Raw genomic sequence first — 18,303 nt, forward strand, 5'->3', positions numbered from 1 at the left:
CCACCCTTCTCATTATCCCTCTCTCTTCTCTCTCTCCATCCCTCTCTCCTTCCTCTCTTGCTCCCTCTCTCCCCTCCTCCACACACACGCCATGCTGTGGCCTCTTGTGCTAACGACACCATGTCCAGGCCCTAACGAGATCACACGCTGATGTGAACTCCATCTGCTCCCCTCATTGCCCCCCCCCCCCCCCCCCCCCCTCTCATCCACCCCACTCCCTAAGAGATAGGCTACATGCCCCATCTGCTTGTGTCACAATATCTGTCCCCCTCTCTCTAAAGACTATGGTGTGTGCATGGCTCCTATCAACACAGTGTGTTAGCCAGTCACTTTGCATTTTGTGGTTTGTCCCAAAGAATCAATTGAGCAAGCAAGAGAGAGTGAGTGAGAAAAATATAGAAAAATTGATGTTTAATTTTAAGACATTGATCTCTTCAATTCCATTATTCAAATTACTGATAAGTCTTTACTGATCAATTAATCCCTGACATATTTTCAAAAATACATATGTTTTTGTGACTATCACCACACAATTATATCATTGGCTTTCGAACTAATCACATGGTTTTACTCTAATCGGGAAGGGGAAATTGGATTTCCGTCATGGCAGGTCTATAATAGTGCAATACGTTTGTAAAAGGACAGTCCACTTTCACTATCGTGCTTCAACCTACAGGATACAAAACCGAAAACACAATGTTCCAAAGGTCTAATTCTTACACCTGAGAAAACTCCTCCACCCCCCAGATGGAGAGAAAGAGTGTGGTTCGGTGCGTCTTATAGCCTTAATGACATGTGTGATATTATGATACTACTGCACCTTGCCAAAAGTCTGCGCGTGCAGGTGGTGTGCGTGCGGAAGTGTAGGGACGAATTATATTGTTTTGCTTGCAGCATGCACCAATATACCAGACTATTAACGAATGGTAATTCCCCCATTAACGAAAATACTGTATTACAAAACAGTCTTAATATTACTGTGTTTTTAGATTGAATTAAAATGACTGAAGAGAACCGTTATCGTTGGTGCGTAGCCGATGGCTCACATCCACATATGGTACCCAGGTAGCCCACCAAAACGCTTGGGTTCTGCAACTGAGACACAGAGAAACGCATACATAATGTATCTAACATAAATGCAATGCGAAACACAATTTTGTATATTTTAATAGAAATTGGGTTCGGTTAATCTATGTCTAGATCGCACCATTTGAGTATTTGCCTGACTATGTAATCTACATTATCGGAATCACCTACTACTTGACTGCATGAAGCCCCCACACGTAAACAAAGCACAACGAAAAATACCTCAAATCAAATAGACCATCTGCCATGCAGTCCAATGAAAATATACCGTATACATAAAAAACATAAAAACGCAATTTTACATAACGGGACTGCACTAACCTGTTCCGTCTCGTGGTCGCGTCGTTGTCTCCGTTTAATATGAAATCTCTGAACCGCTACTGATTGTCAAACCACTGTAAAGTCGTCGCGATTGAGATTTAAACGGGCAATGCACTTCTTTCCTCAATGTGGGCCCCACCAACTACGTACGGTCATAGCGTAGAATAGATATATTGTCTTTTTTAACAGTCTTTCTAAGCTAGAAAACAAATAATTATTGCAGACCCATTTCATGTTTTCACAATAACAAATACAGACAATTACCTACAATAAGTCGAGAACACACAAATATTATTTGACGCTAATAATTGACTACCATTACATGTCATGAATGTACATGATTTTCATCACATGAGCTGTGTGTAATCCTTACGCTTCCAATGAATATTCATATTTTAACCCACGTTTGTTTGGGTTAAAGCCAATCTCTAAATTGTGCAGAGTATTATTGAAGTATCATACACAATGGCGTAATGTGTCCTTATTGCTTTGGTTATGGTAAGGTAGGACAGGGCATCTGAGTCACATTCCTCAGAAAGCATGGCTATTCCGTTCGTTGAAATGGCAAATGAGCAAATAGAAATCTTACGGATTGTGGCTTTAATGGAACTGAATCGTCGAGATCTCTCGAAAATGCTATACATCCATATGCTCTTCAACTCATGCAACACACTATTGCAAACATGCTAAGTAAATAATTGCTAAGTAAATAATTGTACTTATATCGTGTATACAAGTTTGTAATATGTCGTCGGATTATACAATATGTACTCCATTATAATATATGTATTTCAGAAAAACATTATTTACTCATTCAATCAGTGTTCACATTGTATTCACCCTGCACTCATGTTCATGTCAGGTACCTGCCTTACAGGAGTGACATCTACTGGACAAAGATAAGTATTACAGTTAAGAGGTATATCATCTGCATATTGATCGAGATGAGACATCAGCGTAAGGCAGAATGTACACAGCCTGATGTCCAGTACTTGCACCAGACACATGGTTTGGAAAGCTCCTCACGGAGAGGGTCTTACATTTTCAACTAGATTTAATGTCTTCTGCTCATCGACAAATTATTTTTCATCCGAGAGATCGTTTTGAAACACCACAATAATGTTGACTGTAAGAATGAACGAGACGCAATCATCTATTTTGTCATAGCCATCCATCAAACTTTAATCACACACAATGCATTTATACAGTACCAACCATAAAAGATCATTCTCTGTTATTAAGACACACAGCAGTGATGGTTACACATGATTTCATCAATCATTATATATCTTGTATTCTATATCTTAATTCAATAATTCATTATGTACAACTGTCTTCATGTGAAGAAATGAGTCAGAGACTTCGTGTGAGAGAGAGAGAGAGAAGTCCGAGAGAGAGAGGGAAAGCGGGGGAAGGAAGGTTCGGTATTTCAGGTTGATTTTTTACGTTGTCTTAAAGGTCTGTGATGGTCATTGGTTGTGGTCAGGGGTCAGAGGGGGAGGTGGTTGTGGGAGCACTTGTCGGCCTCTCCAGCTATTGGTGAACACCTGGGGAGAATGCCCAATGAGGACGAGGAATCACCACATGTAGGAGTCGTCATATCTGGAGAGGGAAAAGGGGAAAGAGGGAGAGAGAGAGAGAAGGGAACAGTGAGTCCTGTGGGAATGAACATTTGGTTTAATCCTGGGCTACCCAAAGGCAGACCTACTAAAGGTTGTGCATGCCAGTCTTTTCCTGTACAGGAGGTGTATGTAGCCGATAGAGTGACAATTCTTTGACACGACACTATTGAAATAACCCCAGAAACAAAGAGATATCAGTCTTTGCACCTGCCGTTGAAATTGTATTGGAAATGTTTGATATCTTTGATGGACTGACCTTGATCTCTGGTCTCTCTCTGCATTGTTGCCAAACAGCAACTCTGACATCACTCCCTCCTGGGTGGACCTCTTACCGTACCTAGAAAAAAAATGAAAGGAAGAGAGAGAGCGAGAGAGAGAGCAAAGACTGTCAAACCACTCCACTCTCAGCATTCTGCAGGAGGATCCCGCTTCTCAATGACAGGTAGAACATTTTGCTGTCTGAATGTGTCTAAAAGTGCCACGGTAGCTGTCTGAGGTGTGTGTCATGGGAGAGGGGTGATGTAATTATGTGTACATGTGTGAATCCTGAGCATGTCATCCCACAAACTCCCACAGACACCGGAGCCACCCGACAAGGCCAATTAGTGTCAGAGCTCCTTTCCTCTGAAAAGATGCTGTTCGAGGCCTTTTCTTGCTCAACTACCAAAGATAATGAGGGTTTTTAATGGCACGATAATGTTGTCCTCTGTAGTAAGGTAGGTAATAGACTGAGACACTATGCTTGGATCATTCAGGCAAGATCTAATTGTTTTTCTTTCCGGTGTGTTTGTCTGTTGGTGTATAAGCATTCCCTGCACAGATTCATGTATGTACAAATGATCAATTTCTCTTTGAAATTGAAATTGGAAGTTGAATATCTCAGCGGGATTGGGCTGGAATTCCTTCCTCTGTGTGGAAAACGTTTTGAGTGGAAAATGTTAACTTTCCCATCATGCCACCTAACCTGGCATTCATAAACGTTTTGTTTTATTTAACTAGGCAAGTCAGTTAAAGAACAACTTCTTATTTACAATGACAGCTTAGGAACAGTGGGTTAACTGCCTTGTTCAGAACGACAGATTTTTACCTTGTCGGCTCGGGGATTTGATCTAGCAACCTTTCTAGTTGTTGGCCTAACGCTCTAACCACTAGGCTACCTGCCGCACTATCATAGCAGCTGTGCAATTTCACACTCCAATTCACCCCCACTCGGCACTCCAAAGTGATGCCAGTGAAGTGGAGGGAAGCATGATCAACCACGCCTTCTGAGAAAGTGAGGCAATCTCACCGTCTCTATAGACAGGCGGTTGTAACAAGATGTAAAAGGGAACCATCGTTGTCGGACCATGCTCTCATCTCTCCACTTAGAAACCGCTTTGTGAGGATGCAGAAGACAATATTACTGTTATGTATTTTAGATTCCAGGAAAATCTGTGCTCTTGCTGCAGGCAAATCTTCTCTGCTGTTCAAATAGCATTTCCGAATGATCATTCATATTTGGCGGCAGGTAGCCTAACGGATAAGAGCTCTGGGCCAGTATCCAAAAGGTCACTGGTTTAAATCCCCAAGCCGACAAGGTGAAAAACCTGCCTATGTGCTCTTTGAGCATGGCACTTCACCCGAATTGCACCTGGAAGTCACTCTGAATAGAGTGTCTGCTAAATGACTAAAATGTTAAATGTAGTCCAATGATTTATTATGACAGACAAGAAGAACAAACTCCACCAAATGTCATTCCTCTTGGACTTTATAGTTCTGATCTACACCATTCCAGTATATTATTGGTTATCATCCAAGCCATTGCTATATTATGACAACTTAAATGTGGATGCTCTATGATAATGGATTGTAAAAGAGTAAACATTTTGCCCTCTAAGTTGAATGTAATAGGGTTGGATATATTTTCTTAAAGATCAATGGCCTATTTGAATATCATGAATACTATCAGGTGTGCCTGATTCAGTGCCATTTCAGCATAAGACATAGACCACCTATTCAACCCAGACATCACCATATGGTATAGAATATGTTATTAGGGAACCTGCAGGCACATAGGGATCCATAATTTGATTTGGAGAGTTCGTGTGGGTCTGTCTTCACAGGTTTGATTGCTATGGCATTATTTATATGGAGAGCCTAAAGCTTTTTGAGCCTAATGCCCTGTAATAAAATGTTGAAAATTTATATAATGGTATATGGAGCATTAAGAGCTTGCGGCAAAAATAAGAGCAGAAAACTCAGCGGTCACTGTCACACTAGACTAACCTAGATCGGAATTCAAATGAAAAACCGGTCCATTTGCCATATAAATCGAGGTATGTGGTTTATTATAACTTAATAGAAAAAAATGTCCTCTGATGTTAGGACTAGGAAGAAAGATAACTTGAATAGAAAAGCTGCTACGTAGAGCGCGAGCACGGTCTTGCTTACCTCTGTCTCGTGATCAGATTGATGTAGTGTCTGAGCGCGGTATAGTATTTGGCCAGCTCTTCAGGAGGCGCGTCTTCTCCAGGGTTCTCCGGTTTAGGTGGGTAGGCGTCCACGAAAGTCCCGAGACACACCAGCACGCACAACACCAAGGCGACCAAGACGGTCCAGGGTTTCAGTATAATGGCCATCTGTGGTCAGGAGAAGGGGGTTAGGGAGCACGTGATTGTTAAATGTTAAAAAGCCTCAACGGAGCTAAATAATCTAGGCTAAATAGCCCACCAATCAATATTACACCAATTTCAAAGATGAGCAGGCATCTTAATAAGTAATAGGAATGAGTTTGAAAGGGAACAAGCAACAAGTATAACAGCAGAAATAATTGGTTAAAGTTGACCAATTATATTATATTTCCCCTTTGAAACATGTATTCGTTATAATTCACTAGTTTATTGGTAAAAGAGTGGGCTATTCAACATGATCATGATTTATTATGCTATTGTCAAATATTTGCAACTGTTATAGGAATGCATGTTGTGCGTGCAGAAATCACGACTTTATCCACATTTCATTTGCGCAACTTTCGCGCCGTAGCTGTCCGTGGTTCTGAAAAGCCCTTTCTGGTATTTTCTAACATTTTCAAACCTACTCCAGTTGGGAAAACGATTCTCGCTGTAGGTTGCAACATGCAAATCTCTGCATAGGTGATCGGACCATTCCCATTTTTTTCAATGACGAACTGCACAAATAGCTACTCATTTTTTTTATGTCCAAATATGCAAAGACATGTGAGCGTCCGCATCATGAAAGCTTTAAAAGTAAAACAAGTAAAACCAGCAAACATTTCAAATTCACAAGACTAAAAGTTGTTCTTACTTTCAGAAGACTTGACGTGAGCTACAAGTAGTTAAGACAACGGGTGTCTGTGTCCAGCAGTGTGGATTCTATTGCTTCGATTCTGCAATGTTCCTTTTTCAACTGGTGTCTTTGCAGCAAATCGCTGGTCTTTTGTTTCACTCCAACACAAGGGGATTTATATACCCATCGTCGCCTGTGATGGTGAGAAGGGGGATGTGGCCATAATACCGACGTCACCTGATGATTAACATATTACTAATGCATCACTCTAGTCGAACTATGTGGGTTTACGCAATTTTAATATCTGACTTATGCTATAAGGACACAAGGGAAATTTGGATCACACCTGTCCTATTGACAAACCAATGGAATAATGTCAAACAATTTGGACAGACGATGTCCAAAAAAAGCTAAATGGTATTAAGCTACAAACAGGCTAAATATTGATAATCATTAGGCCTTTCCTCATTCTTTCACAATTTCCAATGGATATCTTGATTAAAACAGCAACAACATATAGGGCCGGGCCTCGACATATAAGGATTACACTGATTCGACATCAGTGGGCTAAATACCTATTAATATTGCCTATTATTATTATTTACAAGGGACAAAACTCCCTATTGGTCAGAAAGTGAAAAAAAAGGTGGAGTAGCCTAATCCAATAACCACCAGGTGGCGCACAAGTTCCTATTGGTACAGTAATGCCCTTTAAAGCCAATCGTTACAGGCTGAAATTCCATTTTCTGCATCTACATATCAATTTTGAGATTTGTTGCCATTTTGGTCCATTAATATTAGTATTTTCAAAAAGTAAACTTAAAAATGTAAAAAAGCTTGATGAAAATGTTTATTTTCTTAAGTTTATCATACTACTGCCCTCAACATTTTTATGAATTTGAACCCCTTAAAATGGACATGCATAAATAATTTCAAGGATAACTATATTGAATTACACAGAATTACTAAGCCCATTTCATAGAGAATGTTACAAAACTGGAGTACATTTAGTGACTTTGAAGAAATGGTGATTGGGTCTAAATACTGTAGGCTTTTGGTAGTCTTAATTCAGTGGCTCACTTGTCTTTAAATGCCATTTCCTGAAAGTCAGACTCTTCCCACAGGTCAACAAAAAGAATCAGTTTCAGAAGCATCTGTATTCAGATGTGTTTATCCTTTGATATATTTCCCAGACTGGCCCAAAGAGACTTATTGATATGTTATCCATTTTTTATTCTAGGTAACATTTTACGTGAAAATAAGATGCTAAAACTGCATTTTCAATAGATATCTTTAGTATTTTACAGATGGAAAGATGAAAAAAGTATTTATTCACTATCTGCTCTGGACAAGTCGGGTCCTGGAGTGTCTTAACAAAATGTAACAAAAATATTTAGGCTGACTACATTCGGTGTCCAGAAATATGTATTTGCGCAGTTTGCAAATATGTGCACACTTAACAAGCATAAATTGCATGTTTTAATAACATCAGAAAAAAAAGTTATATATATATTTTTTTAATATGTGTCTTCATTCAACTGTTAAAAGTTGATTGTGATATGATTAAGATAAATAGGCTGCACTTTCCATATGAGCTACACTTTCCATATGAGCTACACTTTCCATATGAGCTACACTTTCCATATGAGCTACACTTTCCATATGAGCTACACTTTCCATATGAGCTACACTTTCCATATGAGCTACACTTTCCATACACTTTCCATATGAGCTACACTTTCCATGTGAGCTACACTTTCCATATGAGCACTTTCCATATGAGCTACACTTTCCATATGAGCTACACTTTCCATATGAGCTACACTTTCCATATGAGCTACACTTTCCATATGAGCTACACTTTCCATAGCTACACTTTCCATATGAGCTACACTTTCCATGTGAGCTACACTTTCCATATGAGCTACACTTTCCATGTGAGCTACACTTTCCATATGAGCTACACTTTCCATATGAGCTACACTTTCCATGTGAGCTACACTTTCCATATGAGCTACACTTTCCATATGAGCTACACTTTCCATATGAGCTACACTTTCCATATGAGCTACACTTTCCATATGAGCTACACTTTCCATATGAGCTACACTTTCCATATGAGCTACACTTTCCATGTGAGCTACACTTTCTACAGGGCTACACTTTCCATATGAGCTACACTTTCCATGTGAGCTACACTTTCCATGTGAGCTACACTTTCCATATGAGCTACACTTTCCATGTGAGCTACACTTTCCATATGAGCTACACTTTCCATTTCCATATGAGCTACACTTTCCATATGAGCTACACTTTCCATATGAGCTACACTTTCCATAGCTACACTTTCCATATGAGCTACACTTTCCATATATGAGCTACACTTTCCATATGAGCTACACTTTCCATATGAGCTACACTTTCCATGAGCTACACTTTCCATATGAGCTACACTTTCCATATGAGCTACACTTTCCATATGAGCTACACTTTCCATATGAGCTACACTTTCCATATGAGCTACACTTTCCATGTGAGCTACACTTTCCATATGAGCTACACTTTCAATATGAGCTACACTTTCCATATGAGCTACACTTTCCATGTGAGCTACACTTTCCATATGAGCTACACTTTCCATATGAGCTACACTTTCCATATGAGCTACACTTTCCATATGAGCTACACTTTCCATATGAGCTACACTTTCCATATGAGCTACACTTTCCATATGAGCTACACTTTCCATATGAGCTACACTTTCCATATGAGCTACACTTTCCATATGAGCTACACTTTCCATATGAGCTACACTTTCCATATGAGCTACACTTTCCATATGAGCTACACTTTCCATATGAGCTATTTCCATGAGCTACACTTTCCATATGAGCTACACTTTCCATATGAGCTAGCTACACTTTCCATATGAGCTACACTTTCCATATGAGCTACACTTTCCATATGAGCTACACTTTCCATATGAGCTACACTTTCCATATGAGCTACACTTTCTACACTTTCCATATGAGCTACACTTTCCATATGAGCTACACTTTCCATATGAGCTACACTTTCCATATGAGCTACACTTTCCATGTGAGCTACACTTTCCATATGAGCTACACTTTCCATGTGAGCTACACTTTCTACAGGGCTACCTGTGTTTTATATCCATCTTTTATTAACATAAATAATCAAGTTAATTTCATTATTCACAGTAATCTAGCTGCTACGGGTTATAACAACATATCTTCAATTAGCTATAATTAGACTTGATTAGAATCCACGTCTTGTAAACAAAGTGTTAATAATTGGATATTCATTGTTCCCTTTTCTAGGTCCACGATAATTAATGGCACTGCAAATTATTTGCAGGTGATTTGGAGAGGAGAAGATGTGGGAGTCGGGTGAATGAGAAATCAAACACAGTTTTCCACGGGATTATAAAACTCACAGACTGTTTGCCGTCCTGGCCGAATCAATGTCTTCCATCAATTACTGGCTAAGACTATGAGTGAGTAATTATCGGACCAATCAAGAGACGCATTCGATAACTTACTCAGGCCAGTGTGAATCAAGGGTGGACAAGGAGTATACAAGTCATATATTTTATCACAGGTGAAGAGGGCTGTATTTGTGCAAAGAACCTTATTTACAATGCATATGTATGTCGGAATATGAGCAGAGATGTGTGAAATCAGCACCACGGGCTAAGCATTTAAAATACAGTCAACACTCAACCTGAATACACATGTTAGCAATGGGAATGATTAGGTCTATTTTCAATAAACCAGAGGCCAGATTTTATTCCAGGAAAAAAATCCATATGAGTGTTCGTCAGTCAGTGTATGACACTGAATCAAAAAACACCAGTTGTACAGAAGTATCTCTAAGGGCCCAGAGGCTTTCCCTTCCTTTCCTCCCGTTTGCTCTCTGGCCCTCTCCCCTATTTGACACTTCCTCTTGATTGACTATGACCATTCTCTCCCCTTTCTGTTGTTGTTGATTCACTCAACTCCCCCACCCGGCCATAACCCATGAGACGTCAAATGGATCAAAATAACTTCATGGCTCATGCCCTCTCCCCGTATACAAGCGCCCCTTCCGAAAAGACGGCCAAAGCTTCTGACGTGGCTCCACATGAGACGTCAGTGGCTTTCACATCCATACTGATCCTCCTCTGCCTATCATCACACACACAGATCGCGTCCGTCACAACTCCTCGTGGTGTGAGCTAGTCATAAAGGCCCCAAGAGACTAACACCAACCTAACCTCCATCTCAATATCCCACTGTTTACAGTTTAACTCAATGAGAGATGGAGGGTAAGCAGTTTGTGAGAAGAAGGGACACATTTGATCGGGAGGAGAAAGCGAGATAGAGAAAGAGATAAACAATCCACGTCTTCTTGTTGTCCTTATTACGTGTCAAGTGGCTTGCAAATTAAGATCCAATTAGGTACTAATTGCTTTGATCTCAAACACATCAAGTATCAAGTTGCTCTCTCTAAAAAGCGAGAGAGGCAGATTACATGAATGAATTTGGTGTACGTGCTGTAATATAGCTGTGTCTCATTTTAAGAGGAATAGAGCAATCTAATCCACATAGTGTTACCATTAGCAACAACTGCATCATGACTTTGTGAATAATCTAATCAGTGAACACACACACACACACACACACACACACACACACACACACACACACACACACACACACACACACACACACACACACACACACTAAAATATCAGATGTATTCCAAAGGTGGCTGTCTATTCCCATGCTTTGAAATGTCACCCTAAAATTGTCTGCTCCAAAAATAAATAAATATCAATCTTCCAGCTTATTCCGGCTACAAAAAAAGAGATGAAAAAGGCATAAGTGCCATTATGGGACAACATTGCTGGTGTGACGAGAAAGAGAAAACAAAACATCACAGACAATGTCTGGCAAAAGGCTGACGGACAGTACCATTACCTTTGACTCTGGAGTGTCAGAAATGTTAAGAGGTCTTCACAGTGGCATTCATCAGTCAATATTACTACACTTAAGAGTTATCAATGTGCCTTGCTAGACATAAGATGGCATGTCCACCATGTCACATAAATTGCTTGAATAACAATGATTTCAATGTATTTTTTCCTACAACCTTCAATGAGCTTGTGGGTGCAAAAACACCAATTCAAGCGTCTGGTGAAATCAGACACTTTACTTACCTCAGTCGACAAACTGATTACATACTAGAGACGTCAGTAAACACAGTACCTCGAGATAAGACAACTCTAAGTCTAACCTACTGCAGGAACATGAGATTGTCATTAGTGATGAAGGGAGGAGTGTTCGATTCTTATAAAGTAAATGCGTTACGGTTCGAAAATTGAACATAATACTAAGGGGTTATTATGAGAAGAAAATTCTCGCATATCATATTGGAGGTATGAATTCAGTTATGAAGCGTACAATTCAGACATGCTAATGCAATTATGAATAAATTGATGAGATATAGCAATATTGTGCAATTGTATCCTAGTCAGTAATTCTAAAGTAATGTCATTTCTTTATGTATTTTTCATTATAATGCATTAACATGATCTTCAGAGTAAGAACGGTGGCATGGCCTCTACTTTTCTAGGAATTTGACATTTTTACCAACTCTTTCCACCACTTTCAAATACTTGCCTATAAGGATACTATCCATGGGACATTCATTGACCACAAGGGGATGTTTCATGTTGGTCAATGGTTTGTCGCATGATGGTTCCAAGGGAACATTCTCTGGGGAACTTTTGTCTAGTTCCCTAGTTACCAGGACGTCACGGAGGACCATGTCAGGACTTTTCAGGACGTTCTCAAACTTTCATTTTACTAGTCATTAGTACGGTGCTTAATGGTCCCAAGGGAACGTCCCTGCAAACAAAAATTTGCCGTTAGGATGTCCCGGGAACATCACAAAATGGTCACCTGAAGTGGTCAGTATGTTGTGTCATGGTCCCCTGGAGGTTTTTGTCTAGTTCCCGTTTTGTCCCTGGGACGTCCCCGGGGACATTCTTAGGACTATCTTGGGACGTTGAGTCATGGTCCCCTGGAGGTTTTTGTCACATAATGGCCCCAGATGTCCCAAACCGTTATGTAAGGGCTAAACGCAGACATTCTGTACATTACCTTGAAAATAACGGATGACGCAGGTGAACGAGGCAGAGCCAAGTCCCTTTTGCGGAGTTCATTTCAAGGTCATTTACAGAACGGAGGCGTTTATCGCTCGTATACTACAGTTACCAAATAAAACAGTATTGTTTATATTTTGATTTTTATAAGCAAATTCATACTTTCTCATAGTTTGGTTGCTAGAGACGGGACCCAGTCGTTCGTTCAGAGGCAACGTTCTTATCCCTTTGCTTGCTGCTAGCTAGCCAACGAGCTACAGCTACACAGTCAGGACCTCTGCAGCCAGAATAACAGCAAAGTTGATGCTGTTGCATTTGCTTAAAGCTGTTTATTCCACTTATACACAGTTGCCATAGAAAACAATACTTTAAGCACACATTTACGTGTAGAAATACAATTGTTCTGTTGATATTTTCATTTATGTAAGCAAGTACATACTTCGTCATCTTTCGGGTTGCTAGAGACGCAGCCCAGTCACTCGTTAGATTCGTTTGATATTTATGGGCGTGAACCAGTCTTTCGTTCTTTATGTTCCGTTGCAATGCTCGATGGCAAAGTTCTTGTCCTTCGCTTGCTAGCTAGCCAGCTAGCTATGGCTAACGCAGTCATGACCTCTGCTGCCAGAATAACAGCAAAGTAGCTGTTTTCTATTGACATTCATTTCCACTAACATTTTGTTTTCAAAAGTGGAGATTTGTATAAACCTTGCTGTCTGTCTCTCCAACATTTGTAACATTGTTTCAATATTCAAATTCAATCTCCAACTGTCCCATAGTAATGAACGTGCTGGGGTCGGGGGTCGGGACGCAGGCTGCGTTTCTCAGCCAGTTGAAATTATACATTTTTATGGATATATACAAAGAAATGTCAATTGAAAAAAGGTCAAACGAACCGAAGTGCAGCTATTTCGCAGTCTTTCCAGCTTCAGTTTGAAGTGACTGTGTTAGCGGTGTTGCTGGCTAGCTCCTCTGAACAACAGTGTCCTGACGAGAGAGCACATTTTCTACACCAGGTGAAATTGTGCCTCATTAGATCATTGTTATGGATGTATCCAAATAAATGTCACTAAAATTAAACAAATGTATCTACTGTTGTTATTCTGTCTGCACTGTTTGACGTAGTTGGCTAGCTAGCAAGCTAGAGATAAGAATGTTGCCAACCAGTATGGCAATGGAACATTTAGAACGAACAACAGGGTTGTGTCCATAGATACAGAATAAAAAGACTGAATGAATGGGTCGCGTCTCTGGCAACCGAACCAATAGAACGAACGACCAGCCGGCTTGGGTAGCATCCCTAGATTTGTTTCGGGACTATATCCTTTGGAAGGATGAATTAGTATGAATAAATTCCTCAAAATAATGTTTTTAATGAACATCTGTCAATCATTATTTGTATATGTTGGTAACCCGTTGTATAAAAGTGATAATTCACTTGAAGCCGGTGTTTGGAGGATATATTGACTCGGTTTGCCAGCCCTTGACTTCATCTTGGGCCTAACAACACCCGTGACAATATATCTTCCAAACACCAGCTTCTCTGGCATGATCACTTAATTAAGGTAAGTGTTACACTGTTCAGCTAAAGTTGTGTACAAGTCTTTAATCAATGGCAATACAATTACACTTAGTATTGACTTTTCAGTATGACCCCATGTGGGATTTGGGGTATGCTGATCTTTCTGCTGCGCCACAAAGACTGTAGAATTTTAGCAGTCCCCTATGCATTCATTACATAGAAGACATCTCGGCACTTAACTAAAGTAAACGTGTACATGGTCCTCTTTTGCTCTCAGTTCATCTGACTAGTCTCTCGTCATTGATGTCATTTACTTATTTCAGCAATTTGAGTTTGGATTATCAGTACAGTTGTCTAACGTTGGTGGGGCATATTATCCTGGTTTAATATCATTCCTGAATCACTATGATAAGTATAATCATTTTTTTGTTTGTTGAGTGTATGTTTAACAGAGCTGAGATTTACAAAGTGTAGGAATACAGGTGAAATCAGTCATGATGGCATAGAAGGAAGATCAGCATGCTGTGAACCAAAAGGATGTGAGTTCAAATCCCTGCAACCCAAGAGGATGTGAGGTCAAATTGAATATTAATTACTGTAAGAATTAACATGTGCAATTATGTGTGTCAAATATGTATGCTCATCAACTCATCCCTGACCGCTGGCTACGTCCCTTCTGTCTTCAAGAGAGCGAGAGTTGCACCCCTTCTGAAAAAACCTACACTCGATCCCTCCGATGTCAACAACTACAGACCAGTATCCCTTCTTTCTTTTCTCTCCAAAACTCTTGAACGTGCCGTCCTTGGCCAGCTCTCCCGCTATCTCTCTCAGAATGACCTTCTTGATCCAAATCAGTCAGGTTTCAAGACTAGTCATTCAACTGAGACTGCTCTTCTCTGTATCACGGAGGCCCTCCGCACTGCTAAAGCTAACTCTCTCTCCTCTGCTCTCATCCTTCTAGACCTATCGGCTGCCTTCGATACTGTGAACCATCAGATCCTCCTCTCCACCCTCTCCGAGTTGGGCATCTCCGGCGCGGCCCACGCTTGGATTGCGTCCTACCTGACAGGTCGCTCCTACCAGGTGGCGTGGCGAGAATCTGTCTCCTCACCACGCGCTCTCACCACTGGCGTCCCCCAGGGCTCTGTTCTAGGCCCTCTCCTATTCTCGCTATACACCGAGTCACTTGGCTCTGTCATAACCTCACATGGTCTCTCCTATCATTGCTATGCAGACGACACACAATTAATCTTCTCCTTTCCCCCTTCTGATGACCAGGTGGCGAATCGCATCTCTGCATGTCTGGCAGACATATCAGCGTGGATGACGGATCACCACCTCAAGCTGAACCTCGGCAAGACGGAGCTGCTCTTTCTCCCGGGAAGGACTGCCCGTTCCATGATCTCACCATCACGGTTGACAACTCCATTGTGTCCTCCTCCCAGAGTGCTAAGAACCTTGGCGTGATCCTGGACAACACCCTGTCGTTCTCAACTAACATCAAGGCGGTGGCCCGTTCTTGTAGGTTCATGCTCTACAACATCCGCAGAGTACGACCCTGCCTCACACAGGAAGCAGCGCAGGTCCTAATCCAGGCACTTGTCATCTCCCGTCTGGATTACTGCAACTCGCTGTTGGCTGGGCTCCCTGCCTGTGCCATTAAACCCCTACAACTCATCCAGAACGCCGCAGCCCGTCTGGTGTTCAACCTTCCCAAGTTCTCTCACGTCACCCCGCTCCTCCGCTCTCTCCACTGGCTTCCAGTTGAAGCTCGCATCCGCTACAAGACCATGGTGCTTGCCTACGGAGCTGTGAGGGGAACGGCACCTCAGTACCTCCAGGCTCTGATCAGGCCCTACACCCAAACAAGGGCACTGCGTTCATCCACCTCTGGCCTGCTCGCCTCCCTACCACTGAGGAAGTACAGTTCCCACGCAGCCCAGTCAAAACTGTTCGCTGCTCTGGCCCCCCAATGGTGGAACAAACTCCCTCACGACGCCAGGACAGCGGAGTCAATCACCACCTTCCGGAGACACCTGAAACCCCACCTCTTTCAGGAATACCTAGGATAGGATAAAGTAATCCTTCTCACCCCCTTAAAAGATTTAGATGCACTATTGTAAAGTGGCTGTTCCACTGGATGTCTTAAGGTGAACGCACCAATTTGTAAGTCGCTCTGGATAAGAGCGTCTGCTAAATGACTTAAATGTAAATGTAAATGTATGTATTAAGTTGAATACACTGTATGAATGAAATTCTATTTCCGTGTCCAATTGGCAACCCATCCCTTATGGCATTAATTGACACATAAACAAACATTACAATAATTCACCATGATAATTCAATGATCATTCTTCTATATGTTAAAAGCAGTGTGTGAGGGGCTATCCTTAACATTGCCAAAACACAAAGAGCCATGATGGATTAGTGCTTCACCAATCATAGCCATGATGGGCTTGGCAACACTAACAAGGGGTGTGTGTAATGGAACTAGGGTGTGATCAGTTGACGTCCCTGGAACAAGCCGGGTAGACCTACTAGGCAAAAACGTCCAGGGAACCATGACACCACATCCTAAGAATGTCCTCAGGGACTTTGCCGAGACAAACCAGGAACTAGACAAAAACCACCAGAGGACCATGAAATAATGTCACATGAACGTCCTAAAAATGTCCTCGGGGACCATGACACAACATCCTGAGCACTTTAGGTGACCATTTCATGATGTTCTGGGGACGTCCTAACTACACATTATTGTTAGCAGGGTAGTTTCCATGCAATTCTTCCAAAAGGAAAATCATTCAATGTAAAAAATGTTTTTTTTCTAGTGGGCAGCACTGCCTTTGACAACACCAGGGGATCCATCTTTCCTGGAAAAAGAGTATGAAAATACAGACATCTCATCACCATACAAATCCCATTATCCTTGCCTCTCTCTGGCTCTCAATATCAAAACATATCTGCGTAATGATTAAGTACCTTATTGTGATTGTTTTCAATTAAAATGGTAAAATATAAAAGTAAAAATAGCTTCTTAGCAAATAGAAACTTTTCAAGCAAGAATTTTGCTAGAGCTGTCTTGGAGTGGTCTGAATGTGGAGGGAAAAACTGAAATCTAGCTGTTATTGGCAGAGAGGTATGGAACTCTCTTTCTTATTGGTCTATTAAGTAATTTACCGCCTGATGATGTCAACAGTCAGGCCAATACTCCATCCCACAAAAACAAGCTGCAATTTCAAAACAGCTCTTACACTAAAAGGGCATTATCATAATTATCATAATTCCAACCTCATAGTGTGGGAATATATATAAAACACAAGCAAATCACGTTTTTGATTGCACTGGGCCTTTATTCCATTTCTTTAAGCTGTGTATGTGTGTGTCTGTGTGTGTTTATGTGTCCGTGGGTGCGTGCGTGTGTGTGTCCGTGTCCGTGGGTGCGTATGTGTGAGTCCGTGCGCACCTGTGTGTGTGAGCAGTGGCCCCTAAACCACTGAATTTGAGTGGTAATGAATCAGCTTTGTGTAACATTGTTACGGCTGAGATGTAGTGCGTCCCTCTACAGACGAACACTGTCAGTCAGCCAGACCCGGCTGCTGGCCTAGACACCTGCACACAGACACACAGACACACAGACGGACACCCCTGGAGACAAAGAGACAGACAGACACCCCCAGACAGATACCATTGGCTGGCCCACACACACAATAACACACACACACACACACACACACACACACACACACACACACACACACACCACACACACACACACACACACACAACACACACACACACACACACACCTGGCACACCAGGAGACAAACAGACACGCGTGTGTGTGTGTCATTTAAAACTCTACTATACGGACACAAGTCCAGCTGACCCAGACTCTCATTGTGAAAATTGTTCTGTTGCATGCCAACTGTAAGGCTAGGACATCCATACCTGACCCTCACACCCCCACAACACTATGACCTATACGTTCTCCCCACCATCATCCTATCATCAACACACGTAGGACTCCCCCCCTTCTACCAAGCCAAGATTACATGTGTCCACTCCAATCTATATGTATGAGCAAACATGTGTGTGTTTGTGTGCGGAAGCTCTACATGTGTATAGAGGCTGTTTGGACAAGGCTATGCGCCTCAGTTCCTTCCTCAAACACGTCTTGAGCTAATGTGTTTCTGAAAGGGCAATTACAATTGAGACCACTGAGAAGGGGGGATGTTTGTGATTTCTAGCGAGTGACTCTTGGGCTGAGTAAATGTTCCCGGAACTATTCTAAGGACATCTGA

At 41.5% G+C, this 18,303-nt stretch overlaps 1 protein-coding gene across 1 annotated transcript; it reads right to left on the reverse strand.

Annotated features, from left to right (window-relative positions):
* Positions 1-2,567: 2,567 nt before the first annotated feature.
* LOC115109857 (peptide YY) lies at positions 2,568-6,456 on the reverse strand. The gene is made up of 4 exons (XM_029635103.2): positions 6,333-6,456; positions 5,460-5,647; positions 3,286-3,366; positions 2,568-3,009 (listed from the first exon to the last, which is right to left on the reverse strand). Exons 2-4 carry the CDS (start codon positions 5,645-5,647, stop codon positions 2,985-2,987), a joined length of 294 nt encoding a protein of 97 aa, XP_029490963.1. The 5' UTR covers positions 6,333-6,456; the 3' UTR covers positions 2,568-2,984.
* Between the last annotated feature and the right edge of the window lie 11,847 nt (positions 6,457-18,303).

The sequence above is a fragment of the Oncorhynchus nerka genome, linkage group LG26 (assembly GCF_034236695.1).
Source record: "Oncorhynchus nerka isolate Pitt River linkage group LG26, Oner_Uvic_2.0, whole genome shotgun sequence".
NCBI classification, from domain to species: Eukaryota; Metazoa; Chordata; class Actinopteri; order Salmoniformes; family Salmonidae; genus Oncorhynchus; species Oncorhynchus nerka.